Raw genomic sequence first — 24,269 nt, forward strand, 5'->3', positions numbered from 1 at the left:
TTCTTCATGTTCCACACTGACTGCCAGTTTGATTTAACAACAGTATTACAGATGTTTGAGACATGCCAGTGCTCACGCGTTTTACCTGAGCTCTGACAGTGCAGGAGAACCCCCACATGGCTTTATCGGGGGTGTTGTGTTCACGTCCACTCCTCATCTCAAAGGAAAACGTCACCGTGTCTCCTTCAACCTGAAACAGGACACAGACAAAATGTAGCTCTTCAAGACTGTATGGGCCCTGTGTGTTCACGTTGTATGTTTGTGCTAAACAGCTTATTTTACCTTGACAAGGTCTTTGGGCCATCCTGTCCCCAAGACACTGCGACTGCCATATCCCAGAGTGTTCCCTCCGTACTCTGTTACCTTACGACTGTTGGTGTTTGGACCAGCATAGATAACCAACTGAAATACCAGAGAATACATTTAGTGCAAAATATCCCCAAGAGGTGCTTTGCTATGCCTGCGATTGCACACAGTGTATGTAAGAGTTACAGGGGATGAAGGCCATTGGACACACGGTGTATCATGAGAGTCAGTACCTTGTCATAGTCATACTGTGAGGAACAGCGAGAATCAAAACGAAGGTACAGACAGCGGGCCCCTGGGATGTGTACCGTCTCCTTGAACTTGTAATTGTCCCTCACGGGGTGCACTGTCTCTACCGTCTTCCCAGCAGCCCATGGGGCAGGGATCTTCAGCCCAGTCAGGAAACCGGGCTCCTCTCGCTCGTCAAGAATTCTAATATCAAGGATACAAATAAATAGAAATTGAGTTTGTGAGACACAAAACAGCTGGTACTTACGTTAATCTAAGCTCTTCTATGATCATTTCTTCATTAAAATGCAACAAAGGGATCCAATATATAATCAGGTGGATTCAATGAGAATTAGTTGTGACCAGTCTCATGCTTGGACCTTCAGAAAACGTACTTGTCATCAGCAGCACAGGCCTTTGCCCCAAGCCCAAGAGAACCACCCAGAGGTGGAGGCTCTTCAGTGAAAAGTGGAGATTGAGTCTTTAGCACTAGGGCAGTCTGGAAAACAGAGATTGGAAATAAATACTTGAATGATGACTACTTTTTGTACTCAAGAACCTTTAATTGAATGCAAGAATTGCCTTTTGGACTGGCAAGACTCCAACCTGGCTGGTGTAGAGGACCAGCTGCACCAGCTGAGGCATGAGGGCGTCAGCGAGAGTGAGGGTCTGCAGGTTGGGGTGCATCAGAGAGGTGAGCAACACTGGCAGCAGGTGCCCAAGCATGGTGGCCTTTGTTACCTGTTCCAGGCCTTTCAACCTGAACAACAAGAAGAGAGAAGGCACAGATGTAATGTTAGGAGGATGAATCCAAGGCAAAAAAAACAAGACAAGAAATACGTACATTTGTAGAGGTTAAACAAAGCTCTGCATCCATAAATGATTTCTCATGCCCTCTTTTATTCTGTCAAGAGGCTGCAGCATTACCCAAATTTAGCTTTATCTCGTTTTCACAGTGAAATAAAGCAGTAGAGCCAACTAAAAGAACATTATGTCTGGTTGTATTTTTTGTCAGTTTTATGATAATACAGTTGACGCCACAGGTTAACATCAAACGTCTGCTCATGCAATGTAATAAAATAAGTAGTAGATTTTAAGAAGGTATCCAGCACCATCATTTCCCACCCTGAAAAGGTATCTTTAAAAAAAAAGATGCAGTTAAAAGTTCACCTGGTTTCTCTGTCAGCGATGTCACTGTTAATGAGAGCTGTGGTCACCTGCTGCAGGGTCTCCAGCACTTCATCACATCCCACCAAGATCTTGGTTGCAAGGGATAGGATGCTGCTTTGCAGCTCCTGAGGACCACACACACACAATATGCCCAAATTTACGTAACACGGCTTCCAAGATTTTCAACGATTATCATGCAATACCGAAGTTATACAAAACAGAAGTTCTTTACTTTTATGTCTGCATATTAAAACAAACATTCTTATGAGCTTAATCTGAGCCGTTTGATTACATGAGACTGTTCCGCTTCCGTCCTTTTATCAGTAACCGTGATTAGTGATAAAAAGAAGAAAAGAAGAAACAACACATCCTTAGTTAGTATAGCACTCTTAACTGATATTATGACTATGCAGTGCAGTCAAAAGAACATTCATCTCCCGCTGCTCCGTTTGGTGGGTTGGTCTCTCATTGACAGACACACAACAGACTCCACGTGCACAGAGGTAGGGGTATGTAAAGGGGGTGTTTACCTGTACCTTGATTGTTTCCCCTTGTATGGAGCTGTCACTGTCGTCGCCATCATCCGGGCGGATAAGAATGGTGTTACTGAGGAGGTGGTTCTGGACAGCCATGAGGTAGCGGAGACTAGGTGAGACCACCTAGAGAGGGAAACAACATCTCTAGTTTGTACAAGTGCAATCTCACAAAACATGTGATCTGAATAAACACAGATGGCATTTCGTTCTGCTGAACTGATATTCATACGGGCACAGTGGAGAGCAGCTTCTGGAAGTCGTCTCGGGCGACAGTCTGACATTTGGTAATGACGAGGCAGGATTCCCGGACTACAGTCTTGAGGATACAGTGCAGCAGCTCATCATTCAATCTGTCAAAGAGAGAGATTTCTTTCACTATGTGATTCACAAGTATAGACCTACAGGGAGCGAACTTGTGTTTTTAAGCTATGCCATGACATTGTCCTGCGCTGTTATCAAAGGCTATTGGAAGTGATACTGCCCTCTATAGTTACAGAATACCTGTAGTAGTCCTCTTCTTCACTCCCAAATCTATTCTTCTGCAGTTGGTCTGCCAGGCTGGTGAGGATGACATCACGAAGTTGAGACAGGCCACTGTTCCTTTCACCTAAAAATACACAGAATATTAGATAAATTCACCACAAAAGTTGAAATGGCAGTTATATCAAAATGCGTCTTTACGGTCATAGTCACCCTCAGTTAAAACCAGTTTCAGCAGTTTGTTGAGTTCAGCCTCCCCCTGATACAAAGTATTCAGGCCTGAACTACAGAGAGAGAGAGAGGAAGTAAACAAAGAAAGCCCAGGTGAATACCATTAAGATCACTGATTACGCAAAACGCCATTTTAACTATTACTTTTGTTTGTATCCATTACACACATAAATTCCACATAAAGTCTCATATATATATATATATATGTGGAATTTCTGACTTACCTGATGGCCAGGCACACTTCTCTCTGAATCTCTGCTCCTATCTGATCCATTGGAGCCATGAGTAGCTGCCACAGGAGTAGGCCTGCCCGACGCACACTCTCCCTATTCTGCTCTGACTGAGGATTGAAAAACCTAAACACCACCTGGACAGAACAGAGAAACAAAAATAAAAACAACTCAAAAACACAGAAAACGGCTGAGTCCTTTTCAGCAAAAACTGTCCCCAGCTAAAGCGCTAACTGACCTGGAACACCACCAAGATGCAGCGGATGATGCATGTGTCTCCATTGACCATGGCCTTCTCCATGATGTCACAGATGCTGCTGAAGTGACGGGCCTCGATGGGGTGCTGTTTACCCAGTAGGGCCCCCAGGGGCAGGCTGTTGCTGCTGGCCGCCAGCAGGTTGAGCTGATGGATACACATAGCACCTACATGATGAAGCAGCTGGTTGATCACCTCGCCAGTGGCCACAGTTTCCTCTGTGAAAGGACAAGTTTTGCAGAGGTTCAAATGTCTGACACAAACCTGATACAAAGGGCATCTGGTGGTTTCCAGGCAATATTTATCTACCTTTGGGTTCTTTGATGACATGGCTGACACCGAGCCTATGGCACACATGATGGAAGGCTTGGTTCCCAGGATTGCACCACTGATCTATGTAATCACTGGAGCAGGTCCAGATCAAGTTGTTCAGTGCGTCATAACATGCCCCTGGGAAGCCAAACATTACGGCATTATATGTCATTCAAAATGGCCATGCATTGTGTGACTGTCCTCTGCGAGCCTGACACATCAGAGTAGAATGAAACAAAAGCTGAGCTCACCTAGCCCCGCCACCTGGGCTCCTCTGCCTAAAGAACTGCCGGGCGCATCAATGAGGTCTGCACGGCTGCTGAACTGACCGTCAGCCAGGTTAAAAACCAAGCTGGAGGCTAATACTGATCAGAAATGTAAAGTTAGGTTTAGTGAATAAACTCATTCATTGTATAGTACAAATCATTGGGGGTTCTACAATAGATGTTTTTTACCACAAGTTTTCATTGATTAGTCAATCACAAAACTGAGCCAGAAGCTCATCAACGTGTGTGTGTGTAACTGCGCTCAGCCCTGGGCTTTGTGAATTGGAACGTTGAGGCTTATTTGAATGGAAAAGGACAGATTCTGTGCTAAATTTGGCTTCATACCGAATTGAAATACGTTCACAGGAGCACAGAGACACTATTTGCTCAGCAGCAAAGTTATGCGTGTATTTCACACTTTGCAGGTGCTTTGAGAATTCAGTGTTTTCATTTTGTCTTATTTGTACAGTTTTAGCATCACAAAAGCCACTCAATCCTTTTGTGAATTCACTTCTCGAATGTTATGTACTATACGTATCATGAATCCTTACTGGACTTCATGCTGTAATCAGACTGTTATCCGAACATTTGTTATCCTCCAGCAGCTTAACATGTAAAATGCTTTGTTTACTTATTTTTTTTGAGGTCTTTGTAATGTATCTTTTATAATAAGTAAAATTTAAAATCACATTTTCTCTAACTTGAGAAAAAGTTATGACAAAAAAAACTCAACACTGAGGATTTCCAAGTGTCTGTGTGTGTGTGTGTGTGTGTGTGTGCGTGCTCTTACTTTTGAGAGAGGACAGGCTGCTGGTTCCTCCAAATAGGGAGCGAGTGGCAGAGCTCCCAGATACACCAGGAGGTGAGACCAGCATCACCAGATAGGTTCCACACACGTACATAGGGGTCTTTCTCAGGGTCTTCAGAGGGAGTCCACAGCTAGTGTTCACAGCTATGAAAGAGTTCAACAGAAAAGTGTCACCAGAAAGTCTTCTAATCCATATGTATTGCACATTAGAGCACATGTGGTTTTTGTATGACTAAAAGCTGTGCTGATGAATTACCAGACTGCTCCTCTTTGACGGTGTTGGTGATTGCAGAGCCTGTGAGAGCAGCCAATGTGGCAGAATGGGAGGCCCGGAAGCGGGACATTCGACTCAAGAGAAGCTCATTCAAGCACTTTGAAGACTCGCCTTCCTTGCGAGTTAGAATAACCCTCTCCTGCAAGATGTCTGCAACACACAGCCCTGTCTGTGTCTGCACCATGGGCATGGGGGGGGGGGGGGGGAAGAGGAAACATCAAGGATGGAACACAGACATAAACAACAACTGAAACCACTGTATATGGCAGGGCATATACTACTCACAGACAGGTGATAGACATCCATGAAGACAGAGTGGCCTTTCTGTGTCTTCTCATTGAGACTGGCTGGGGACCAGACCCAGTACAGGTAGGTCCCATCCGAGCAGAGGTGCAGCGTGGTCATGCTGCTGCCCACAGGGAAGTGGTGGGCTGGCATGGGCACAATCTGGCACACCTGAAAATCACACAGTGAACAGAAGCCTCAGCTAGGGCTACGTGTGTAATTTCAACTAAGAGCTGGTTGAATTCTAATCACCGGCTTTAGGCCTTAGGCCCCTATCTTTGTACAAATGTATACATGTATATCTTCATCTCTTGCATTTGCATTGTGGCTTTCTTGCATCCTGAAGGGAGAGAAAAGCAGCCTCATTGTGGGCCTCCACGTCTTGTTTGTATGATCAAATCATTTTGCACACAAACACCAAGACTTACAATGTCTAATTTACCGAATGATTCACCATCGTGAAATAAAAGTCTACAGTACCTGGAGGGTGAAGGGGTCAATGACCTGGCACAGCTGATGAGGCTTGGCATCAAAAGAGGAGGGGCGGTGGAGGAGGCGACCGCTGCAGAACACCACCCAGCCGGGCTCCAACTCTTCATTTCGACAGTACACAAAACCCCTGCACAAACACAAACACAGAGCATTTATTTACGTGTACTAATGACGGTGGACCTTTTCTGTCGAAACCCCAATTCTTCCAACAGAGTTAAGCCTCTTGTTTACCCTGTTCAGTGCTGACAATGACAATTACGTCCTTCCAAGGAAAGAGTTGGCGTGCTAGTTCAAAGCTGTTGTGGGTCTACAAATCTAAATGTTTGCATGCAATTGCTAAGAATTGTACTAATTGCTGTAGTATTTATCCCAATGAGATGATTTCCTTTTAGAAATGTGTTCACCGTTGTTGTTATTTAAGGAATCAAGAAAACAAGAGATATTTCTAGCATACAATTAACTCACAGGCCTAAACCTGGCACATGTATCTTTGAACTCTAAAAACACACTGGTGATCCTGCCACAATGTGGCCTCTCCCTTTTAAATATCAACCAAATCAATCAGAGACAGTTAGGGAGGATTTGACTGGGTATTGCAGATAATGGTTTCAAAATGTCCAGGAAATAACACAGCACGAGTAATGCGTAATGCGAGGATGCGGGTATTTTTAGTGTTCACCCACTCTTTCTGTCAGACGAGAAGGAGAGTCACATTACCTCAGTGTCCCGTGTAAACCAGAGCCCAGCTTGCTTAGTCCTCTCCCTGAGGAGTTGGTGGTATACAGGTAGAGCCCGTCTGTGGCGAGACAGCGGCCCAGGTCGGTGTCTGCAAGACGCAGAGACAAAAAAAGGATTCAATATAAGGGCAACGACAGACAGATGGTCGTGATGAAAAGTTGGGGGAAGTATCAACAGGGGAGTGGAAGAAGTGAAGAGCGGAAGCAGAGAATTTGGGTGCTGAACAAGTTCAAGGCACCTGTTTTTACCTTTACTCTCTGCTCCTCCAGCAGAATTATCAGGTGTGGGCAGCATGTCCTCAAAACCCCACGACACACTGTGTTTGCCCCCCAGAAGGCAGGACGGAGAGCCTGGGCCTCCTTCCAGGAGCAAAAGTCTGGAGCAGGAGAGATACAGGCTGGTTAAACGTTGGGAAAGTTACTTATATGTCATTTGAAATGAGCTTGAATACCGCCCTCACCTGTACAGGACATCTGACACAGGGAGCTGGCCCAGATCACTTTGTTTCTGCAGCAGGTGAACCGTGTGGATGAAGGTCTTCAGAGATCCCCTGGAGAATAGTTCAGCAGATTAGTCAGGAGGCCTCAGCATGAAACACAAGTAAAAGCTCTTCTGGAAGCATTTCTGGAACTGTAAGTCGAACAATGCTCAGCTTGTATTATGGAGGGGATTCCATGTAATGTGCTGAGCATTGAAATGCCATGTTTTAAAAAAGAAATCTGAATGAAAAACTCTTTTCTATTAGAATCCAGCAGAGAGATGATTTTGCGCTGCGACCCTCAGCAGAGTGTAATGAGCAACCTACTGACGTTTGTGCAGTGTTCATTTACTGCTTCGCCTCATCCAAGACTCAACTATCAACTGAACACATTCAAGTCATTCTAGATTAAAAGGAGAAGATGTATGCAAGGAGAGGTCTGCTGAAATGATATTCTGGCATTCTCTGGTGCAAAAGTGAGTTTCGGAACTGCAGCTTTGAAAGAAAGCTTCAACTGGGCATAAAAAGAAAAATGGAGGGATAGACAACAACAATGGTATATTAATGAATACAATGTCTATAGTGATTACGTAATTTTGTACTGCTAACAAGCCTACATGCCACCAAACAAGAATTTTGACTTGTGTATCACCAACATATCACAGTGTTACTGATAAACTACTACGATGTCGTAAATGTATGTTTGGTTCACTGATATACACAGATGAGTCACGTGTCACAGTTCCCTTCTCCACTCGACTCTGTAAATATCTTATCAACAACTGACGTCAATGCACATGGCTACGCAGTCTTTTTGCTTACTTTGCCTTCTCACGATGTGAATTGTACAGCCGACCCCATCAGAGGTGAGGGGCGGTAAAGCCGATAGCTCTTTAATTAGCTCCCACTGTTGGTTGAAAAAAAGGGGGCTGGATGATTCCCCACAACAAAGAGCTCTGCCAGCCCGAACAGAGGCGGAACAAAGAGTGGAGAGTTCTGGTTTCGACATGTCAAGATCCGTTGTCACCAGCAGAAGTCAGAGTTCAGGCGCAAATGCGTGAAAACAAGCAAATTCGGCTCTTTTGCAGGCCAGGTGACAAACACACAAAAAATAAAACATTTCCATTGAGCCGACAGAGTGCCCACTAATGTAAGTGTGTATTGAAATATCAAATCAACAAGTTTTTACTGTTGAATTCGGCAAGATCATTCATGCAACATGTACACTGAAGAGAGAAACTAATCAGTCGGTCACTTTAGCTTCGACTGCCAGGAATAACTGACTCTCTGAATGCTTATGAGTAGAGTTACTAATGAAGTAACTCAGGAGTGTTTTCACTGAGCTACTTTCTTCACCCCTGTATCTTGACTAGTGGTGTGATGGACCCCCCCCCCCCCCCCTCTCACAGTTTGGCACGCATGTTAACCGCGGATTAATTACACAGTTTAACATGAACCATCTTATTGTGAATTCAAGTTTTACTGACAATCGCCAATATTTAGTAATATATTATATATATATATATATATATATATATATATATATATATAATACTAAATATTATTATATATATATTATAACATTATATATATATATATATATATATATATATATATATATATATATATATATATATATATATATATATATATAATGTTAAACTGTGAACAACCGATCCGTGTTTAAATTGACACGACGAGATGAAGGTTACGTTCATGATGCGTTCAGGCTCTGTTCAGTGAAAATTAGTATTGGGCAAAGGTACATTAAAACGTTATCATGATATGCAACTCACATGTGATCTCGTAAAATGTAGTGTTGGTGATAAACTTGAATGAATACAGTTGTTTGAAGGAGATGTCAAAACCCTATATATTACTACAACAAAGTAAAAGTATAACATTTAGAATTGTTGATAGTTTTCACAGATTTCAGAGAGGTTTAAAAGATGTTCGGAATAGTGGCAAAAAAAATTAATCATCTGGAGCCTTGTAGACCAGCTGCTATAATCAAACAACAAGGGGATCTGTATCTGCCAATATGGGTCATCAATGATCGGCAGTTAGTATCAAAGGCAAAAAAACTTGATCAGGGATCTCTCAAAGTTATATTTGCTCCCATTTTTCTTTTGTGCTGATCCGAACCGTGAGTTTATGATCCGTTGCACACCTAATCTCGACTGTATTTAATTCTCCATGAGAAGAATGGAGAATCTTCTTGTTACTTGTGTATAAAGTAACAATAGGCCTTCTGTGAAGAGTTTGGCTACTCTATTAACGCTTTACTGAATATTGTTGGCTCGATACACTGCCAACAGCCAACAGAGGGTTCCTAAGAATCAGGAAGAGAGTAAATGTATGGCCTCACCTGGCACAGGCAAGTGCCACAAGTGCCGCGGCAGCGTTTTCCCTCTGCCTGTGTGTGTGGAGGATCTGCGTCTGAGCATGTCCCTGCGGTTCGCCTGACTCCTTGGCACCATCTTCCAGCCAAGAGCAAAGCAGCCCCTCAAGGCCGTTGAGGCAGTCGGCGGGCTCTTTGCTGAGGCTGAGCGGCTGGCAATCCCGGAGGCAAGCCAGCAACACCTCTGCCGTGACGCCGCAGAGCGCCGGGTCACTGCGGGTCTGCGACTGCAAAAGGGGAAAGACCAGCAGCAGACCGACCCGGGAGGTGAAAGGCGCCTGCTCGGGTTGCTGCAGCAGACCTTGCCTTTTGAGGAGGGCCAAGGTCTCCTCGTCGGCCCCTCCGGTGCCCTCTCGCTCCTGCTGCTCCTCCAGGGCCAGCTGACGCTGCGCCCCCCACAGGCCACGCAGAGCATTGAGACGGTACTCCAGCAGCCGGGCATACGCGTTGCTCTGATTCCCACAGACGGCACGCAGACGCTCAGCGAGCTCTACCGGGTTCTTCGTCTCAAATGTTAGAATCTGGAGAACAGGGGAAGATGGCAGGGACGAAAAGAAGAAAAAAATAAAGTTTACTATAACAGCAGTCAAGATTGTGACAGTTTGTCTGCACTTTAGAGATGGCACCATGGGATTACTGGTCTGGTCTCTCTAATGCAAATTAAGTTTGTATTCAAATATAAAATAAGAACTAAGCAGTGGACCATTTGAATTTAACTGACATAGATTTGAATTTGGGCTTGTGTTCTACTTTACCAGATTGACCTCACACCATAGTCTGTATGCTTAAACAGCAAGGAGATGAAAGTCATTTTTGACAAAGTAACGGGTAGAGATGGTCTACCATCAGTAGTCCACATGGTATATTACATTGTAGGCTAATATGCAGTCAATTATTTTGTTAAAACTAAGTTAATTATGTCGTACATGGCTATAATCCATCAGAAGATATTCCAGTATTTCCAAAGTACAACTATGAATCACCTCCACAGAATAAACTCTGGTGTCTACAGTTCCTTGCACTGTGAAATATTGCTCAGCGATAGCACGGCACATTTGGGGTAGCTTATCACGAGTGAAACAATGTGCTTCATGTGCACTTAGGCAGCATTTCAGCTATTGATTACACTCTGAGGCCCAAGAATCATGGACTAGAAAAGAATCCATTATACCATTTAGCAGGCACAATCTGTATTGATTCAATTTCAGAAATGCTACTAATGTTACAGTAACACGCCTTGACTGGATGCTGGGCCTTCTCCACCTTACTCTGCAAAACACCGCTTATGGGTAAAAATAGTTGGCAGCTGACAACACCTACGAACACAGCACAGAATGACCAAACCAGTGAGTCTTGAAAATAGACGCAGTGAGAAACAGAACGTATCCCAGAATAAGAGGACAGACCTATGTTTTGGTGTGAGCTTTGATCTACCATACGCAGGAAGGTTGACAACAACAAACATGGCTGCTTTATTTCTATGCAGATGTGCTATATACATGTGAAATCATAATATTTGATATGATTTTGACTTTCTATATTTGTATGGGCACGATCCCGTTTCCAAAAAGTTGTAATTAATATGCCAACCTAATAAGTCTAACCCACATTAGTCTTTTGTGCTCAGGTTAAATGATCTGAGGGATCCTGGGGACATTATCCTGAGCATAACGTAACCACACCAAATCCATGGTATATATGGAAGTTGAACATTTTGACTTCATAAAACGCCATATGTCCAATGTCATAACAATTTAGTGTTTCTTGTTGTAGGGCACCATGACTGGCACTATTAGAATATAGTGAAAAGGAAACACTGCCTGCAAAGATTAAAAGTAAAAAGCAGCCCTGAATGCATGCTGCTAAACCAAACAGCGGTGCTCTTAACAGCATTTTCACAAGAGAAAAGTCCAGCTGTCAGTTATCCTGCCTTAACCAGTAAATCAACATTGGTTCTTCAGAAGCTGCATCACTGCATGCATGTTATTCATTTTTACTAAATGAAAAAACAGCGGGTGAGGGGTTCAAACCCTCCCATTCACATTCATTAATTAACCAGTGGTTTGTCATCTGTCAAAGCTGCTGATTGAACATATGTACTTGTACTAGGACAGCATGTGGCTGATGGCTGAATAGTAAAGTAGCCATCTGCAGCTGTTAGTACAACTCGTGCTGAATATGATGTGGCATTGAATTGTAGAATAACAAGCTGGTTATTAATAGCACCAGTTAATTTAACAAGTTAACAATTGGTCAATAGGTTAGGTCAAAAGAGAGTATGCTCTAGTAACACAACCAGCTGAATTTGTACAGTTGAATGCACCACACTGTACATTGTAAAAATTAAAATCTAGCAGGCAGTGTCTGTTGAGGAGCACACGCATTACACCAATACCAACATACTCCCCCCTATGAAGTGTGGAACTGTGCCAACTTTCCACTTCTCCGATGGCATAGCTATGAGCTGGACTACTGTTATAGCATGCTCTAACAAACACATTATCTGGAATATTAGCACAATAACAATATTAATTTCTTCAGGATATTAATTTTCATTTTGAGTGTTTTAGCTTGCTTTATGTTGTCCGCAAAACAATTATTTAAAAAAGACATTTGTGCATCTAAACCAGGAATTTGCCAGTTGTTGGCTCGAAGTTTCCATCAGCATCACTGTAAAGACCCACAATCTAGCAACATAGGCACGTCCGGTTTCGAGATTTTGCCTTCAAAATAAAAGCCTAAATTCCAGATAAACATCCACTGCACTTTAGGGCACATTATACATTTATACTGAAAGTGAACTACTTTCTGCTTTGCTCAAGGCACAAAACCAAAATTAGGGGAAACTTGATGAATACAACAATAACAATATAGATTTTTTTAGGTATAAAAAGCCCAAACCGGCCATACACAGCATACCTAACATCCAGCATGTGACATAACATTGCTTCTTTGTGTTTAGGGAACAAGAGTTCAGGGCATGGGTCATGACTGCGATTTTGTATGATACCAACGTACTTACTTATGTTGTCACAGAAACTGCCATTTGAGGATTCAAAGAGATGTTCACTGTGTGGTGCAATCTGAGAAGTTGCCCGTCTATGAAAGATGCTGCACTGGCACTACTAATAGAGTTGAAGCTTTGAAACTGGACACGTGAGGTACAGCGATTACATGCAATTGGGTGATTGCCACCTCCTATATGTTGGAGGAGATGACAGGAAATGGTCTGACAGTGGTCGTCTCCTTGACAGTCGGCCAATAGCATACAAGCAAGAACCTTGCTAACGTTAGCCCTGCCGTTGTCACTTAGTTAGGGTGTGTTACAGCCCCGGCAGTGAAAACACATGAAAACACTTTACGTTCAAAGAAACATATAAAAGACACCCGTATCATAGCAATGAGTGTGTGTTTCTATACACCATATAAACATGTGCCTGTGTGAGATGGCATTCACCCACCTCTTGCTCGGTGTCCCCCTGCTCCGACACTCCAATTTCACTGGGCAGCTCGGCCAGATCTGTGACCCGAATGAGTCCGTCGTGGAGGAAAATGGTCTCCTCCTTCACCGAAAGCCACTGGGACGAATCCACAGCCCCGGAGCCCATCGCTCTCTCCTCCGACAGTGATGCCAAAGGGGTCGAACATTAAAAATTCAGTGACAGAATGACAGAAACGCCCTAGTTCGCCTGCTAGCGAGCAACAATAACAAAACTGCCGCCCTCTTATCTGACAATAGTGTTTGACGGGCCCGGCAGAAACGTTAGTGCTACAAGGTGCGAGCTAATAGGGCAGCCAAGCAACGAACCGACAGTTGTGGCAGTTCCTCTTCGCATAGCCTGGGTGTTCGTGTCGTGCTAACGGTAGATGCTAGCTGTCTGGCTCGGTTAGCTGGACGCGATGCTAACTTACCGTAAGGTATCGTTATAACGTTACCGAGCAGAGTGGGCGTGACACCCGTACTAAATCCGTTATTGCGCCGCACCGTTAATACGAGTGTCTTTTCGGGACGAAGACTGCATCTGTAGTGAGCTCATTTCACAGCACAAGTGTGAACGCAAACAGCTTCGCTAACGGCCCGGGCGCTGTGTCAGTGGCTGGAGAAGATAATGAGAGTCTCCCAGCTGTCAGTGCGACGCCATGTTTCCAAGGCCAACTTGCGGCTCCCAGCATGCACCGCGGGCCAGAATAAAAGCTGTCAAAAATTCACGCGTTGATTTTGGTGTCTAACAACACATACATGTAAGAATAACACAAGGGGCAATTATCATGTATATTAGAGGTTTGTTATTTTATAATTGTATAATAAACCTCAAGGTATGGAGGAGGAGTCATGGTGACCTGTATATTTGCTGTCTGTAGTAAACATTTGATCATATTTTAGAGACACATTAGCCTATTGCATTTAACTGTTATCCTTGATATTGAGCTGTGGGACACTACATGTATTCTTTGTTTTTTTTATCAAATAATCTAAACTTTTACAGAACAGTGAGAAGTTAAAAAACTTTGGGGTGACAACTACAGTCTGTTTTTTACTTGCCTATTATCACTCTATACCAGGGGTGGCCAACCAGTCAGAGACCAAGAGCCACATTTTTTACTGTGTTACCGCAAAGAGCCACATCATACACATGGGCACACATGAACATCACCCTATCCCTTCCTCACACACACACATACCTTTGCTCAGCCAGAACATTAAAAAAACACAAATACAAACTTCGATATGAACGTAAGAGCCGCATGAAACCGGGCAAAGAGCCGCATGCGGCTCGCGAGCCGCGGGTTGGCCACCCCTGCTCTATACAATGTGTACAATCAGGTAAAAGCAAAAATAAGTGATAAGAAAAACATTTTAATATTTTTAACATCAGAATATACATCTTTATTGAGCCTATGACAAAAAGAATACCATAAAATTGGGACCCCTAAATTCGGACACCTGGTCCTGGTGACATTTTTTGGGAGGTAAATATCTGACGATTGTCTCGTTTAACAGGGATGGATCTTTGAATTTATTTCAAACAACTGATGTAGCCAATTTCCATATCATACCTTTTAAATAAGAATGCATGACTAAAACACTGATGCAACACATTGTAAGAGCTAGATTTCATGAAATGAAATGGCAGATGAGGTTCACATTGTACTGGTTGTAGTCTTTACAAAGCGATTTTGGATCAAGGATGTTTTATCAACGTAGCAAAACATATACTTCTACATCTCAAAATGAGAGTATATATATCACACAACATTGAAGTGTTACAATGTTTGTTTCCATTAACAAATATGTATTCCTAAGGTTGTACATTAAACAAAGAATTTGGTGTTGCATTTTTCTCATTTAGGATTATGATTACTGGCCAGTTGTGGGTTGGTTTGGAAAGCAGTGTGGATCTAGTTATTTTTCCTTATTTAATCAATATGCAGTGCAGGTAACAACATGCCACTCTGTTATAATTTGGGAAAATTCTCATGACACACAATTTTAATCTCTAACTAAATTTAAACAGAAGCAGAAAATAAGCATTTTCAATACACAATCTGATGTTTTCAGTTTTTATTGCAGTTCTTTATAAATATACAAAATCTACATCCATGGCATACTTACAAATATTTCATATTAAAGAGTTTGAGTCCCATGTTTTCTAACACACTGCCATTTAACACAATCAGAGAGAAACAAAAAACGCTGCATGAAATGTAAAGCTTATCTAATTCATTGTTGCTATTAACAGAAGCTCAGTTTAAAATCATGTGAGCTGTGCCACAACGTCAGCTTCCCTTACCAGCCTCAGGCATCGCTTATAAAGACGAGTAGGAATGCCTCTTCTTCTGTCATTGCCTGAATTTTGCACCCCAACAGTGTCTTTTTCCTCAGTCATACTAAGTGCTTGAAGTAGGTCAGAGGCTTTAGAGAAGCCTCCACAGCTGGAAAAGAAACATAAAAAGTGTCAGAAACCAACCTGATAATCTATTATACAAGCAAACTGAGTTCACACGTTAGACAGGACTGGCACTGCTCTAGCCAAAAGTTGTCTAAGATTAATATGAATAAGTTTATCAGAGCTTAAAACCTTTTCCGGCGGTGGCATTTTCTCTCGTTTGGCAGTTTAAAGCAGTATTGAGAGACGAAATCCATTAGTAGCTTGGGGAGAACACTGGGTTTCTTGAAGCTTTCAATCAGAACAGCCAAGCTGTAACAGCGACAAAAAGACAAGCAGAGAACATTAACAACCTCACATACAGAAATAAAGTGAGCAACACGGCAGGAATGAAACAATAGAGTGTGATGTATATCCATTGGTGCGTGACTCAGGGAGAGACACAGTCAAAGAAAGAGAAAGCTGCCTGTGGGGGCAGGCCTTCCTCATTTCTTATGACATGCTGTGGATTGGAATGAGCAATAATAGTCTGCATGCATGTGCTGGTGTAGCCTATAGCATGAGTGTTGCACACAGTAGAAGGAGTCACAATACATAATCAAACATCACTATTTGTAGCCTGCCTTCATTCAAAAAAGTATAGGCCATTTCACAGCAGACATGTTGACTAATTTTATTAATAACACCTGTATTTACCCTGCACTCACATGTCAAATAGCTGCTGTGAAAAGAACCTATTGAGCTAGCATGCACAATGCAAGAGCTGTCCAACTGCCAAAACTAAATGATATGCCGCCATCATTTATGTTATTAATATAACCTGTGCTTTTCTTGCTGTGACTGGCCAAAATATATGCTGTGAAAAAGGTTTATTGTAGCTGGTTCACCGTCACACTGTCGTGGCTTACTGGGACACTTAATTGAACAAAGCCATCGTTAACATTATTAGTAACACTTGTGCGTTTTGTATTATGGCAAGTCACAATGTCTGCTGTGAAAAAGGTGTATTGTATTTTAAAGGGTGTGACTGGACAACAACGAACTCTAAGTTGTTTTTTCAATTCTGTTTTTTTATTACCTTGGTCTCATTGTTGTTTTTTTGTCAATTATGCCTAGTTTATTATTAAACTGTACTCAGGGTAAAGAATGTGGAAACTGCTGGAAACAGCTTTACTTTCAATGGCGCCACCACAGTTGTTCTTTAAACAAAAAGATAAAAAAAAAACTCTTGTGCTTCATTTAGACCTTATGATAAAGTTGCCCTGGTTACTTCATCACACTGCAATATGCAGGGCAAACCTTGAAGTAGCTCAGGAATGCAAAACAAAGTCACAATGGATTACTGGGATATCAGCGTTTAGTTTGGATTGGTTCAAAAGCTGTGTAAGGCTTGTATTTCTTTGGCCTCAATAGACCACTTTGTAAAGCTGTTTCCAGGGAGGAGGATAACGTTATGCTGAACTATTGGTATTGTGGCCAAAACACATAAGACAACACAACATCAAAAATGTCTAATACTACTATTTTTGATATACAGCAGTAAACACAGTAGAACATTGGCCTGTCTAATGAAAAAGGATCACTAAGTTATAAGGATAAATTATCTGAGTAAAACTTAAAACATGGACCAAAAAGATATGTTCCATGCTTTACTCAGTGTAGATATCCAGCTCCTTTGTAAACCAGGCCCCTGGCATATATCTCAATGATTTTAAATTCAAGGAAAAAGATTTTCATCTGTGAGACTTGCATGTGTGAATATATAACTGCGAGGAAAAGCTAGCAGGAATACAAAAATGTTACCGGCTGGTGCAATCACAGTGGTATGCGGTCTTTGAATCCACGTTCTGCAGATCATACTTCTTCTCCAAAGGAAGGATGTTGTATTTACATCCATCTAGATGTTTGAGGCTTCCACACAGGAGTTGATTGTCTGAAGGAGTGCAAAGTAAACACTGGTTATCTCGTAAATGATCGAAGTGTACCCACATTTCTTTTCACCTATACTGAATCAAAATATTTGTATCATCTGTGGTGAAAATTCTGTCCCACCTGTAGGGGGCACAACGAGATAGCATGGTAGCTTGAGCTCCTTACAAGAATAATGCCCTGGGCCTCCTTTTTAGGTGCAATATTCCCAGTGCCATTGTGGGCTCTTTCAAAATGTAAGCCCTTATCATCAGCTTTTCATAGTGGCAGCGTTGCTCATCACAGTATAATAATAATAATAATGTCTAAATACATGGTTTTAATAGTAAAATAATGCTGAGGAGAGGCCTTTTATGCTGAAAAAGGCCCCGGCAGATGTGATGGATTTCTCAGCTGCATGCTCACCTGTCACATTATCTAATGCAATATTGTGCTTCAGGTGTCTTCCTGCATGTGTACTTTGGGCTATGGAATCCATCGGCTTTTGTGGCTTGCCTTCCTCGTGAATGGAGGTTGCTATCTCCGGTTTTGTTATAACTGCCGTTGCAGAAGTAGCTGTACGCCAGAGTCTTTTTAGAGTGTCTTGTTTGGGTGTTTCTGTTGTCTGTGTGAGCCTCAGAGACCTATCTGTTGCCACTTCGATTGGTAATCCATATGTAGTTGTTGAGGGAGTAACAGTTGTCATGCTAGATGTTGTTTTTTGTTCTAGACAAGTCTTACAATGAGGCTGAAAGGTGTCACCTCTGAGAGGCATCCGCAATCCACAACAACGACTTTGCTTTGGAACTTTTTTGCGACCTTTGATCACTGCCGTGACGGCTGTTGGTAAGTGTAGCTGCAGCGCTGGCTTCTGTATTAAATATGGGGCGCTTTGTGTTGTAGATGTTGTTTGTGGATAAGAGTTTGTGTTCACCTGTGGTGGAACTTGGCTTCTCTGTGTGATGTAATCCGACAGGCCCTTACTGTTGCTCTTCTTTTTTCCAAGTCTTTTTTTAATCGGCACCATTGCAGTACTTTTAGAAGCATTTAAAAGACCCATTTTCATTGAAGGACTAGTGGTGTACACACTTGACATCGTGGGCATTTGGGATGGTGTTGTATCCAGTTTCCTGTGTCTTTTACATCCTTTCCCCTTTGTCCTCCTGAGGTAGAACGTGTCTCCTCTGGATGTGTCTCTGGAGTTGCATCTATGTTCACTTTTGGGGGACTTTCTGCGTGGGTTGATCACAAAGCTTTCGGTATGCTTCTCCTTGCTACTTGCTACCATGTTGCTGTCAGTGTTGTTCCCATTATTGCTTGTAACATCAGCGTAGGGGAGGGGGTTTTGGAAGACAGCATAGGGAGCCTTTTTGGCTACTTTACACCTATAGAGAACAACATTGCATGTTAAAACCAAGCTATGGATAACACTTTATCTCCTGCATTTTTTACTTTAATTGACTAAATCATTGCATATTTATTTAAGTTCGAAGAGGTACACTTTGTATTGCTATTTGGGATCATAATCTGTCATTTAAAGGAAGACTATTACACTAACACTGTGAAAGTCAAGAATCAGTCACTCACACACAAATCTTTGATGATAGTTGTTATATTGTTTGTCAATGCAGTAGTATTACTGCTAGACTGCTAGTTTACCATTAATCATTTCTTGTTTGTACGACAATTCGTTAGTAACCTGATAAAGAAAGTTGTGGAAACAAAGCAGAGGTTTGAAACGGTGCCTTTCATAATTTAGTGAGTTTTGGAAGTGTCAGGCATGTTGTTACAAGCAATCTCCTGCTCTGGCTTTCTATATAACCATTCCTGCATTTTCCACTGAATCTATGGTGTGCACTTACTCCTGCGTCTAACAATATGTAAATTAAAACTTTGGGAAACCACATCAGTGTGTCTCTTACATTCCCCACCAGTACATCTCAATGCATCGCCTCTGCTGTTTGAGCCTAAAGCAGGGAACCCGCAGGATGTTGAAGAAGCTGTAGCCCACCATGCCTGAAATGGTATCATTCACACCGAGAAGGCACTGTCGAAACCTGGGTGGCATAAAAAGAACAAGCGGAGGTCAGGCAACAGTCTAGTCAAAACTAAAACGCACAAGGAGGATAAATATCCTTGAATGCTGCCTTATTTTGTCTATACCTTTCGGGTAGACCAAACTGTTTATACATAACCTTTTTAGCAAGGAGGTGAATTCTTGAAATGAGTCTCAGTTACTTGCGAAAGAACACCAAGAGTCAGATGGCAAACATGTTACACATGTACCTGATGTAAAGTGGGAATAATACAGATGTCTCTGCCATGTTTAATGCAGTGAAAAGGAGGAATGTTATGCCCACCAAACACAAAAGAAGCAAGCAACGTGTTGACTCTTGACATCGAAAGATTTTCCGGAGGGCTGATTACAGTGATATATTTATTAATCCTGAATGAATAGTAATATTACATGGCCCCAGGTTCTCAGTGAACAGTTATTGGCATAGTCACAAGAAAAATATGATACAGCATTCCAGAGAGGATGCCACTTTCATGAGTAAGAAGTGTAAGGTAGGAAATGCAGATGTCCACAACTTCTGCAACACTTATAAATTCAGCCTTTGAGCGGGCCTATCCTGACTTGACCATGCTTGCCAGAGCATTATGCGGACAGGTCGAGGGGAGATGGCGGTCACTGGTTGCAGCAGTTTCCCTGGAGGCGGTAAATACTTAGCGTTAGATAACCAGGGGTGTGCATTGTGAGGCTCACCTTTGGTCACAGTCACAGTGTGAGACGCTAAAGACGTTGGGGTTGAAGACTCCATAATTCACTGTGAAAGCCAGGATGACATGCAGGCAGTGGTCGTGCTCACGGCAGCATCTATCTGCACTCTCAAACATCCCTGTACAGGCAAACAAGATTTGAATTCAATCACATATCAAAGGACACTTTACATGGAAGCAAGTCCTCAAGAATTTCTTGCCTAATTCAAAATCAAAAAGCTTCAAAGACAGGTATTTGATAATTGAAAATGTGCGGGTTGTAAAACCAAGCTCTCTCATATAAAATACCTACTGAAGGACATCTTTCTGATGTAAATGTCAAGCCCACTTTCATTTAAAATCTTTATTCTAAATTATGTGCAACATATGTACCCATCAGGTCCAATTAAATAATGTCCCAAAAATGTTGCTGGTTTGTGTCATGCTTTCTATATTGGCATACATATCAATTCAGTTCAGTTCAACGTAATTAAATTCAGTAAAACATACCAATAGTGATCTTTATCACTCTAAAATATATATGCAAATATGTTTGTGTTTTTAATCTCTTGAGAAATATTTGCCTCATGCGAATATGGGGACTTCAATGTTGAAGTTCAGTGGTTACTGTATGATAAATGTATAATCAATATTTTACAATAATTTAATCTCCTATGGAGATCACTCTACAATGTCAATGAAGTGCTGCTGATCTTAGAGCCAAACAGAATGCCCCTAAAAATCCCCATAGGTCTGTCTTTCACATTCTTTCAGAGGGCCCATACAATAGCCTATGTAAGTGACCATTCCCCCTTCTGTGCACTCAAAGGAGGAAAAGTAAGCAAAATCATAAAATCTGTGTTCACCATCCTCACCTAACTGTTCGTATCCGGCCGCTTTGCTGCCAGTACCACACCACAACGTCCCCGGGAATATCCATGCACGTTTCCTCCGAACTTTCCCCCCTGTCCCATCTCTTTTTGTGCGCTTAGTAAACTTTGGCACACTGGAGGAGACGAGCGCGCACGGAGAATCCGGAGACAACAGCTTGCTGATGTTAAACCTCTGGGTGATTTCTTGGCCCTGGGTGCCGCTTCTTTCGCAAATACTGCAGTATCTCTCCATGACAGTTGGATTGGTATTTACCTCGCATATTACCGGTTGCGTATCCTCGGACCACAGGCTGACGTACAAGGAGCGCACACCTTCCGCGTCCTCGCGCAGAAACGTGATGCGCGTTTGTCCGTGTTCTGCAGGACTCGATCTGAGACAGGAGTGACCTGATTCGATCACATGTTGTGCTTTGGATAAAATGAGCGACGATAAGACGAAAACAACTAGTAGCAAGCACCTGCTTTGCATCTCAAAGTCAAATTGGTGTATAATTAATCCAGCAAACTTTGAAGGGTTAAATGGACGTCTGAATGGACGAATTATTCCACATGAAATGTAGCCTCAGTGTATTTTTCTGCACCAGCCGGCTTAAAGGCGTCTGTCTCTATATGATGAAGGCATGCAATTATAAGTCTCCGGTGTAAACGGTTTGAGCTGAGAGGTCCTCTTATTGGTCTTCCACGATGGAGGCTCGTCATAAATATGACACGCCTCCGTATTGCGGTGTTTGAGAGTGCGTGTGTGGCGTGACTCCGACCGGCATTTTATAAAGGCATATTGGCAGATTTGCAAAGTTATAGATTCCAAGTTTAAACTAATCAATACAGTTTTCTGAGTGACGCATATAAGATTTTTTTTGCATTTTATCAACCTGTACACAATGTGACTACTATGTGTGTAAATCGGGAAACTCCTGTACACTAGACATCAGTCTCCACCTAGATTTAGGACAAAAGCTGCAGAACTGTCTTTACCTGTTTCCAACTGAAAAGTAGGACCGACCGTTAAGGTGTGGCTTAATAAAGAATAATTCTGACTGAATATAGGCTATTGTTTGATGGCTACATGTGATTTATTAAATGTTATGCACAATAGGCTGGCATTGACATTCAAATATCAAGCAAGCAAACATCAGGACATATTCTATATATCCTATTACTTTTTTCTATTGCAATCCTTATTTAATCACAAAAATCTGACCTAGTTGTAAAGGTCATTATAATATACTGTATGTAGCTCCACTTTCATGTTCTGTGATGGTCATCACTCATTGTCATAAAATCATACCTTAACTCTGATAGGTCCTTATGCAAAGGAGGCTTATCACTTTTCATTCGATTTTATTGATCTGTGTAAACTTTCTGCAAAATCTTTACATGCAAAGTTATTTGCAAACATACATATTTCCCAGTGCATGCACTATCTATGTACAAATACAGAGATAAACCAAGAAACATTCCACTGAACTGGCAGAATCAAGTAGAAGACAGCTATGGGTGAAGCTCAAAGAAAAGCCTGTTAAAAAATAAAACTCTTGGTTATTTTCTATGTTGATCATCATCTGGTGATCACTGTAGTGTAAGTAGCACAACATAGGACAGTGTGTGATGCTACTGATGGGTGTTTGAATCACGGCCACATGAGTGGCTGTGCAAAGAAAACAAGACACTGGAGAGATTGGAATGCTTCTGTACAGAAAGTCTCATTTAACGGATGACACTTAATTCAATATCTGCTACTGATAGAGTCGGATAAAGTCTTGTGATGATGTGCTCAGGTGATTATCAGTCTATGCTGGGGATGCTATCAGACCAGTTTATTCAGATTACACCATAGTTACCATGCAGAATATGGCCTCTTGTATATAGAATATTAACAGGAATGTTATGGGGATTAAGTGTAAACATTGATGGAAATACAATAGCATTCATTTCTTACAAAGTATATATATCTTGAACCACAAGACCTTTCATGCATAGGTTTTTTTTGTTTTCGTCTTTATTATGTATATTTTGACATTGGAATAACTTGCAAACAGCTGTATAAATTGAGGTCATTCCATTTTGTAAGGTGTGCTTTCCTTGGTTTGCTGTGATTAGTGAACAAACTCACACTAAAGCCTTTAATGATTGGGTGTGGCAGAGGGTAAACGGGCCCTGCTGTGTGCGTTGGGGTAAAAGCGGACTGCCCAGGCACGCCAGAGTCAGGATCACAGTGCATGCAGGTAAAGCTGCACATATGACATAACCTGTTCCATCTTCTCTCCTTGTTTAGTGGAGCAGCCAAATTTGACCATGTGCATTCAGTGTAAACACTACTGTAGAAAACCTCTGAGGTGTCAGAGTGAACCACGAGCTTCAGAAAAGTTGAGGAAGCAGGAGGAAAATCCTTGTTCCTGCCAATTCTCACCATAACAAATAAACAAACAAAAAAACTTTTCTCTAATCACACAGTTAATACTTCTCACAAATCATAATTCACAGTTTGAATAACTATACATAAAAATCCTAATGTTTAACTAGATGTGCCATATGTTTAAATCACAAATCAACAGCAGCTGAAAGATCCATCCAGCTCATGGTCCACTGACATATGAATCATCTGTATATATTAGATGTCTATCCTAACCTGAGCAATGTATCCGTATGTAAACATTTCTTCATGGAAATATACAATATGTTCAGGACAGTGGGCACAGTTGAAATCTTTGATGGTGCAGCTGCGTGTTTTGTTTTGTCTGTGGCTTGGCATGCGTATACAGTTCAAGTGTTGCACTACAGCATGATGTTATCCCACAAGAAATCTGAAAAAAATTATTCCCTGACAGGCCAATGAATTTATGAGCCCAATCGAGGCTTTTACAACTTGATTGATTATTTTTTTTATCTCAGATGCCCTAACATATTGCTTTTCTAGTTCTGTGCCAGTGCAATACATTTTCTTTTGCAATGTGTCAAGTTCAGCACAATATATAACATCACTGACAGGCATCATGGTCCTTGTGCAGCTGTTTGTTCACATATGTCTTAATTAAATTAGTGAAATCTCTAATTCATGTATGCCTTGATTTGTCCCTTGATTTGTCACAGAGGCAGATTAAGTATCAGCACAGGCAGACAAATTGTTAATAAGAAGACTGGAAAGAAGACGGTACTACATCAGGGGAAGGGAGGTGAGTAAGCCTGTGGGATGGCCAGGTAGTGAAAGAGTTGATAACACAATAAAGGTGCATTGAGAGATGAATGCAAACCAAGTTGGGAGGTTTTAGCTCATGCTGTATGTGTGTGTGTGTGTGTGTGTGGGGGGGGGGGGGGGGGGGGGGGGGGGG

The 24,269-nt window shown here is 42.0% G+C and overlaps 2 protein-coding genes across 3 annotated transcripts in view; both read right to left on the reverse strand.

Moving 5' to 3' along the window:
- Positions 1-13,515, reverse strand: part of hectd4 (HECT domain E3 ubiquitin protein ligase 4) — a 36,536-nt gene extending 23,021 nt beyond the window's left edge. Inside the window, exons 1-23 of the mRNA XM_079161582.1 lie at positions 12,953-13,515; positions 9,459-10,012; positions 7,073-7,162; positions 6,861-6,988; positions 6,592-6,700; positions 5,863-6,001; positions 5,383-5,553; positions 5,080-5,272; positions 4,806-4,967; positions 4,001-4,114; positions 3,747-3,887; positions 3,420-3,655; positions 3,176-3,318; positions 2,934-3,004; positions 2,742-2,847; positions 2,470-2,590; positions 2,235-2,363; positions 1,705-1,829; positions 1,141-1,294; positions 930-1,033; positions 540-738; positions 283-402; positions 86-190 (exon numbers count right to left, since the gene is read on the reverse strand). Of these exons, the coding sequence (XP_079017708.1) occupies positions 86-190; positions 283-402; positions 540-738; positions 930-1,033; positions 1,141-1,294; positions 1,705-1,829; positions 2,235-2,363; positions 2,470-2,590; positions 2,742-2,847; positions 2,934-3,004; positions 3,176-3,318; positions 3,420-3,655; positions 3,747-3,887; positions 4,001-4,114; positions 4,806-4,967; positions 5,080-5,272; positions 5,383-5,553; positions 5,863-6,001; positions 6,592-6,700; positions 6,861-6,988; positions 7,073-7,162; positions 9,459-10,012; positions 12,953-13,099 (3,561 nt within the window). The 5' untranslated portion in view covers positions 13,100-13,515. The remainder of the gene's footprint in view (positions 1-85; positions 191-282; positions 403-539; positions 739-929; positions 1,034-1,140; positions 1,295-1,704; positions 1,830-2,234; positions 2,364-2,469; positions 2,591-2,741; positions 2,848-2,933; positions 3,005-3,175; positions 3,319-3,419; positions 3,656-3,746; positions 3,888-4,000; positions 4,115-4,805; positions 4,968-5,079; positions 5,273-5,382; positions 5,554-5,862; positions 6,002-6,591; positions 6,701-6,860; positions 6,989-7,072; positions 7,163-9,458; positions 10,013-12,952) is intronic.
- A 1,553-nt stretch (positions 13,516-15,068) lies between these two features.
- LOC306697103 (group 3 secretory phospholipase A2-like) lies at positions 15,069-21,510 on the reverse strand. Of its 2 annotated transcripts, XM_079160846.1 has the most exons (7): positions 20,923-21,510; positions 20,055-20,187; positions 19,210-19,344; positions 17,714-18,672; positions 17,183-17,312; positions 15,572-15,691; positions 15,069-15,425 (listed from the first exon to the last, which is right to left on the reverse strand). In XM_079160846.1, the coding sequence occupies exons 1-7, from the start codon at positions 21,407-21,409 to the stop codon at positions 15,248-15,250; spliced, it is 2,142 nt and encodes a 713-aa protein (XP_079016972.1). In that variant the 5' UTR covers positions 21,410-21,510; the 3' UTR covers positions 15,069-15,247. The 2 variants fall into 2 exon arrangements, with proteins under 2 accessions (XP_079016972.1, XP_079016973.1); XM_079160847.1 differs by lacking the exon at positions 15,069-15,425 and having other exon boundaries at positions 18,222-18,672.
- Between the last annotated feature and the right edge of the window lie 2,759 nt (positions 21,511-24,269).

Source organism: Pholis gunnellus (genome assembly GCF_910591455.1).
Source record: "Pholis gunnellus genome assembly, chromosome: 6".
Lineage (NCBI taxonomy): Eukaryota > Metazoa > Chordata > Actinopteri > Perciformes > Pholidae > Pholis > Pholis gunnellus.

What these genes read in the sequence shown, in the direction of transcription:
- LOC306697103 (XM_079160846.1), bottom strand. Translation starts at nt 21,409, where the DNA reads ATGCAAAGCAGGTGCTTGCTACTAGTTGTTTTCGTCTTATCGTCGCTC. An exon ending in GGCCGGATACGAACAGTTAG is followed by an intron (nt 20,188 to 20,922) that starts GTGAGGATGGTG and finishes TTGCCTGTACAG; the next exon opens with GGATGTTTGAGAGTGCAGAT. An exon ending in CACTGTGATTGCACCAGCCG is followed by an intron (nt 15,692 to 17,182) that starts GTAACATTTTTG and finishes TCGCTGTTACAG; the next exon opens with CTTGGCTGTTCTGATTGAAA.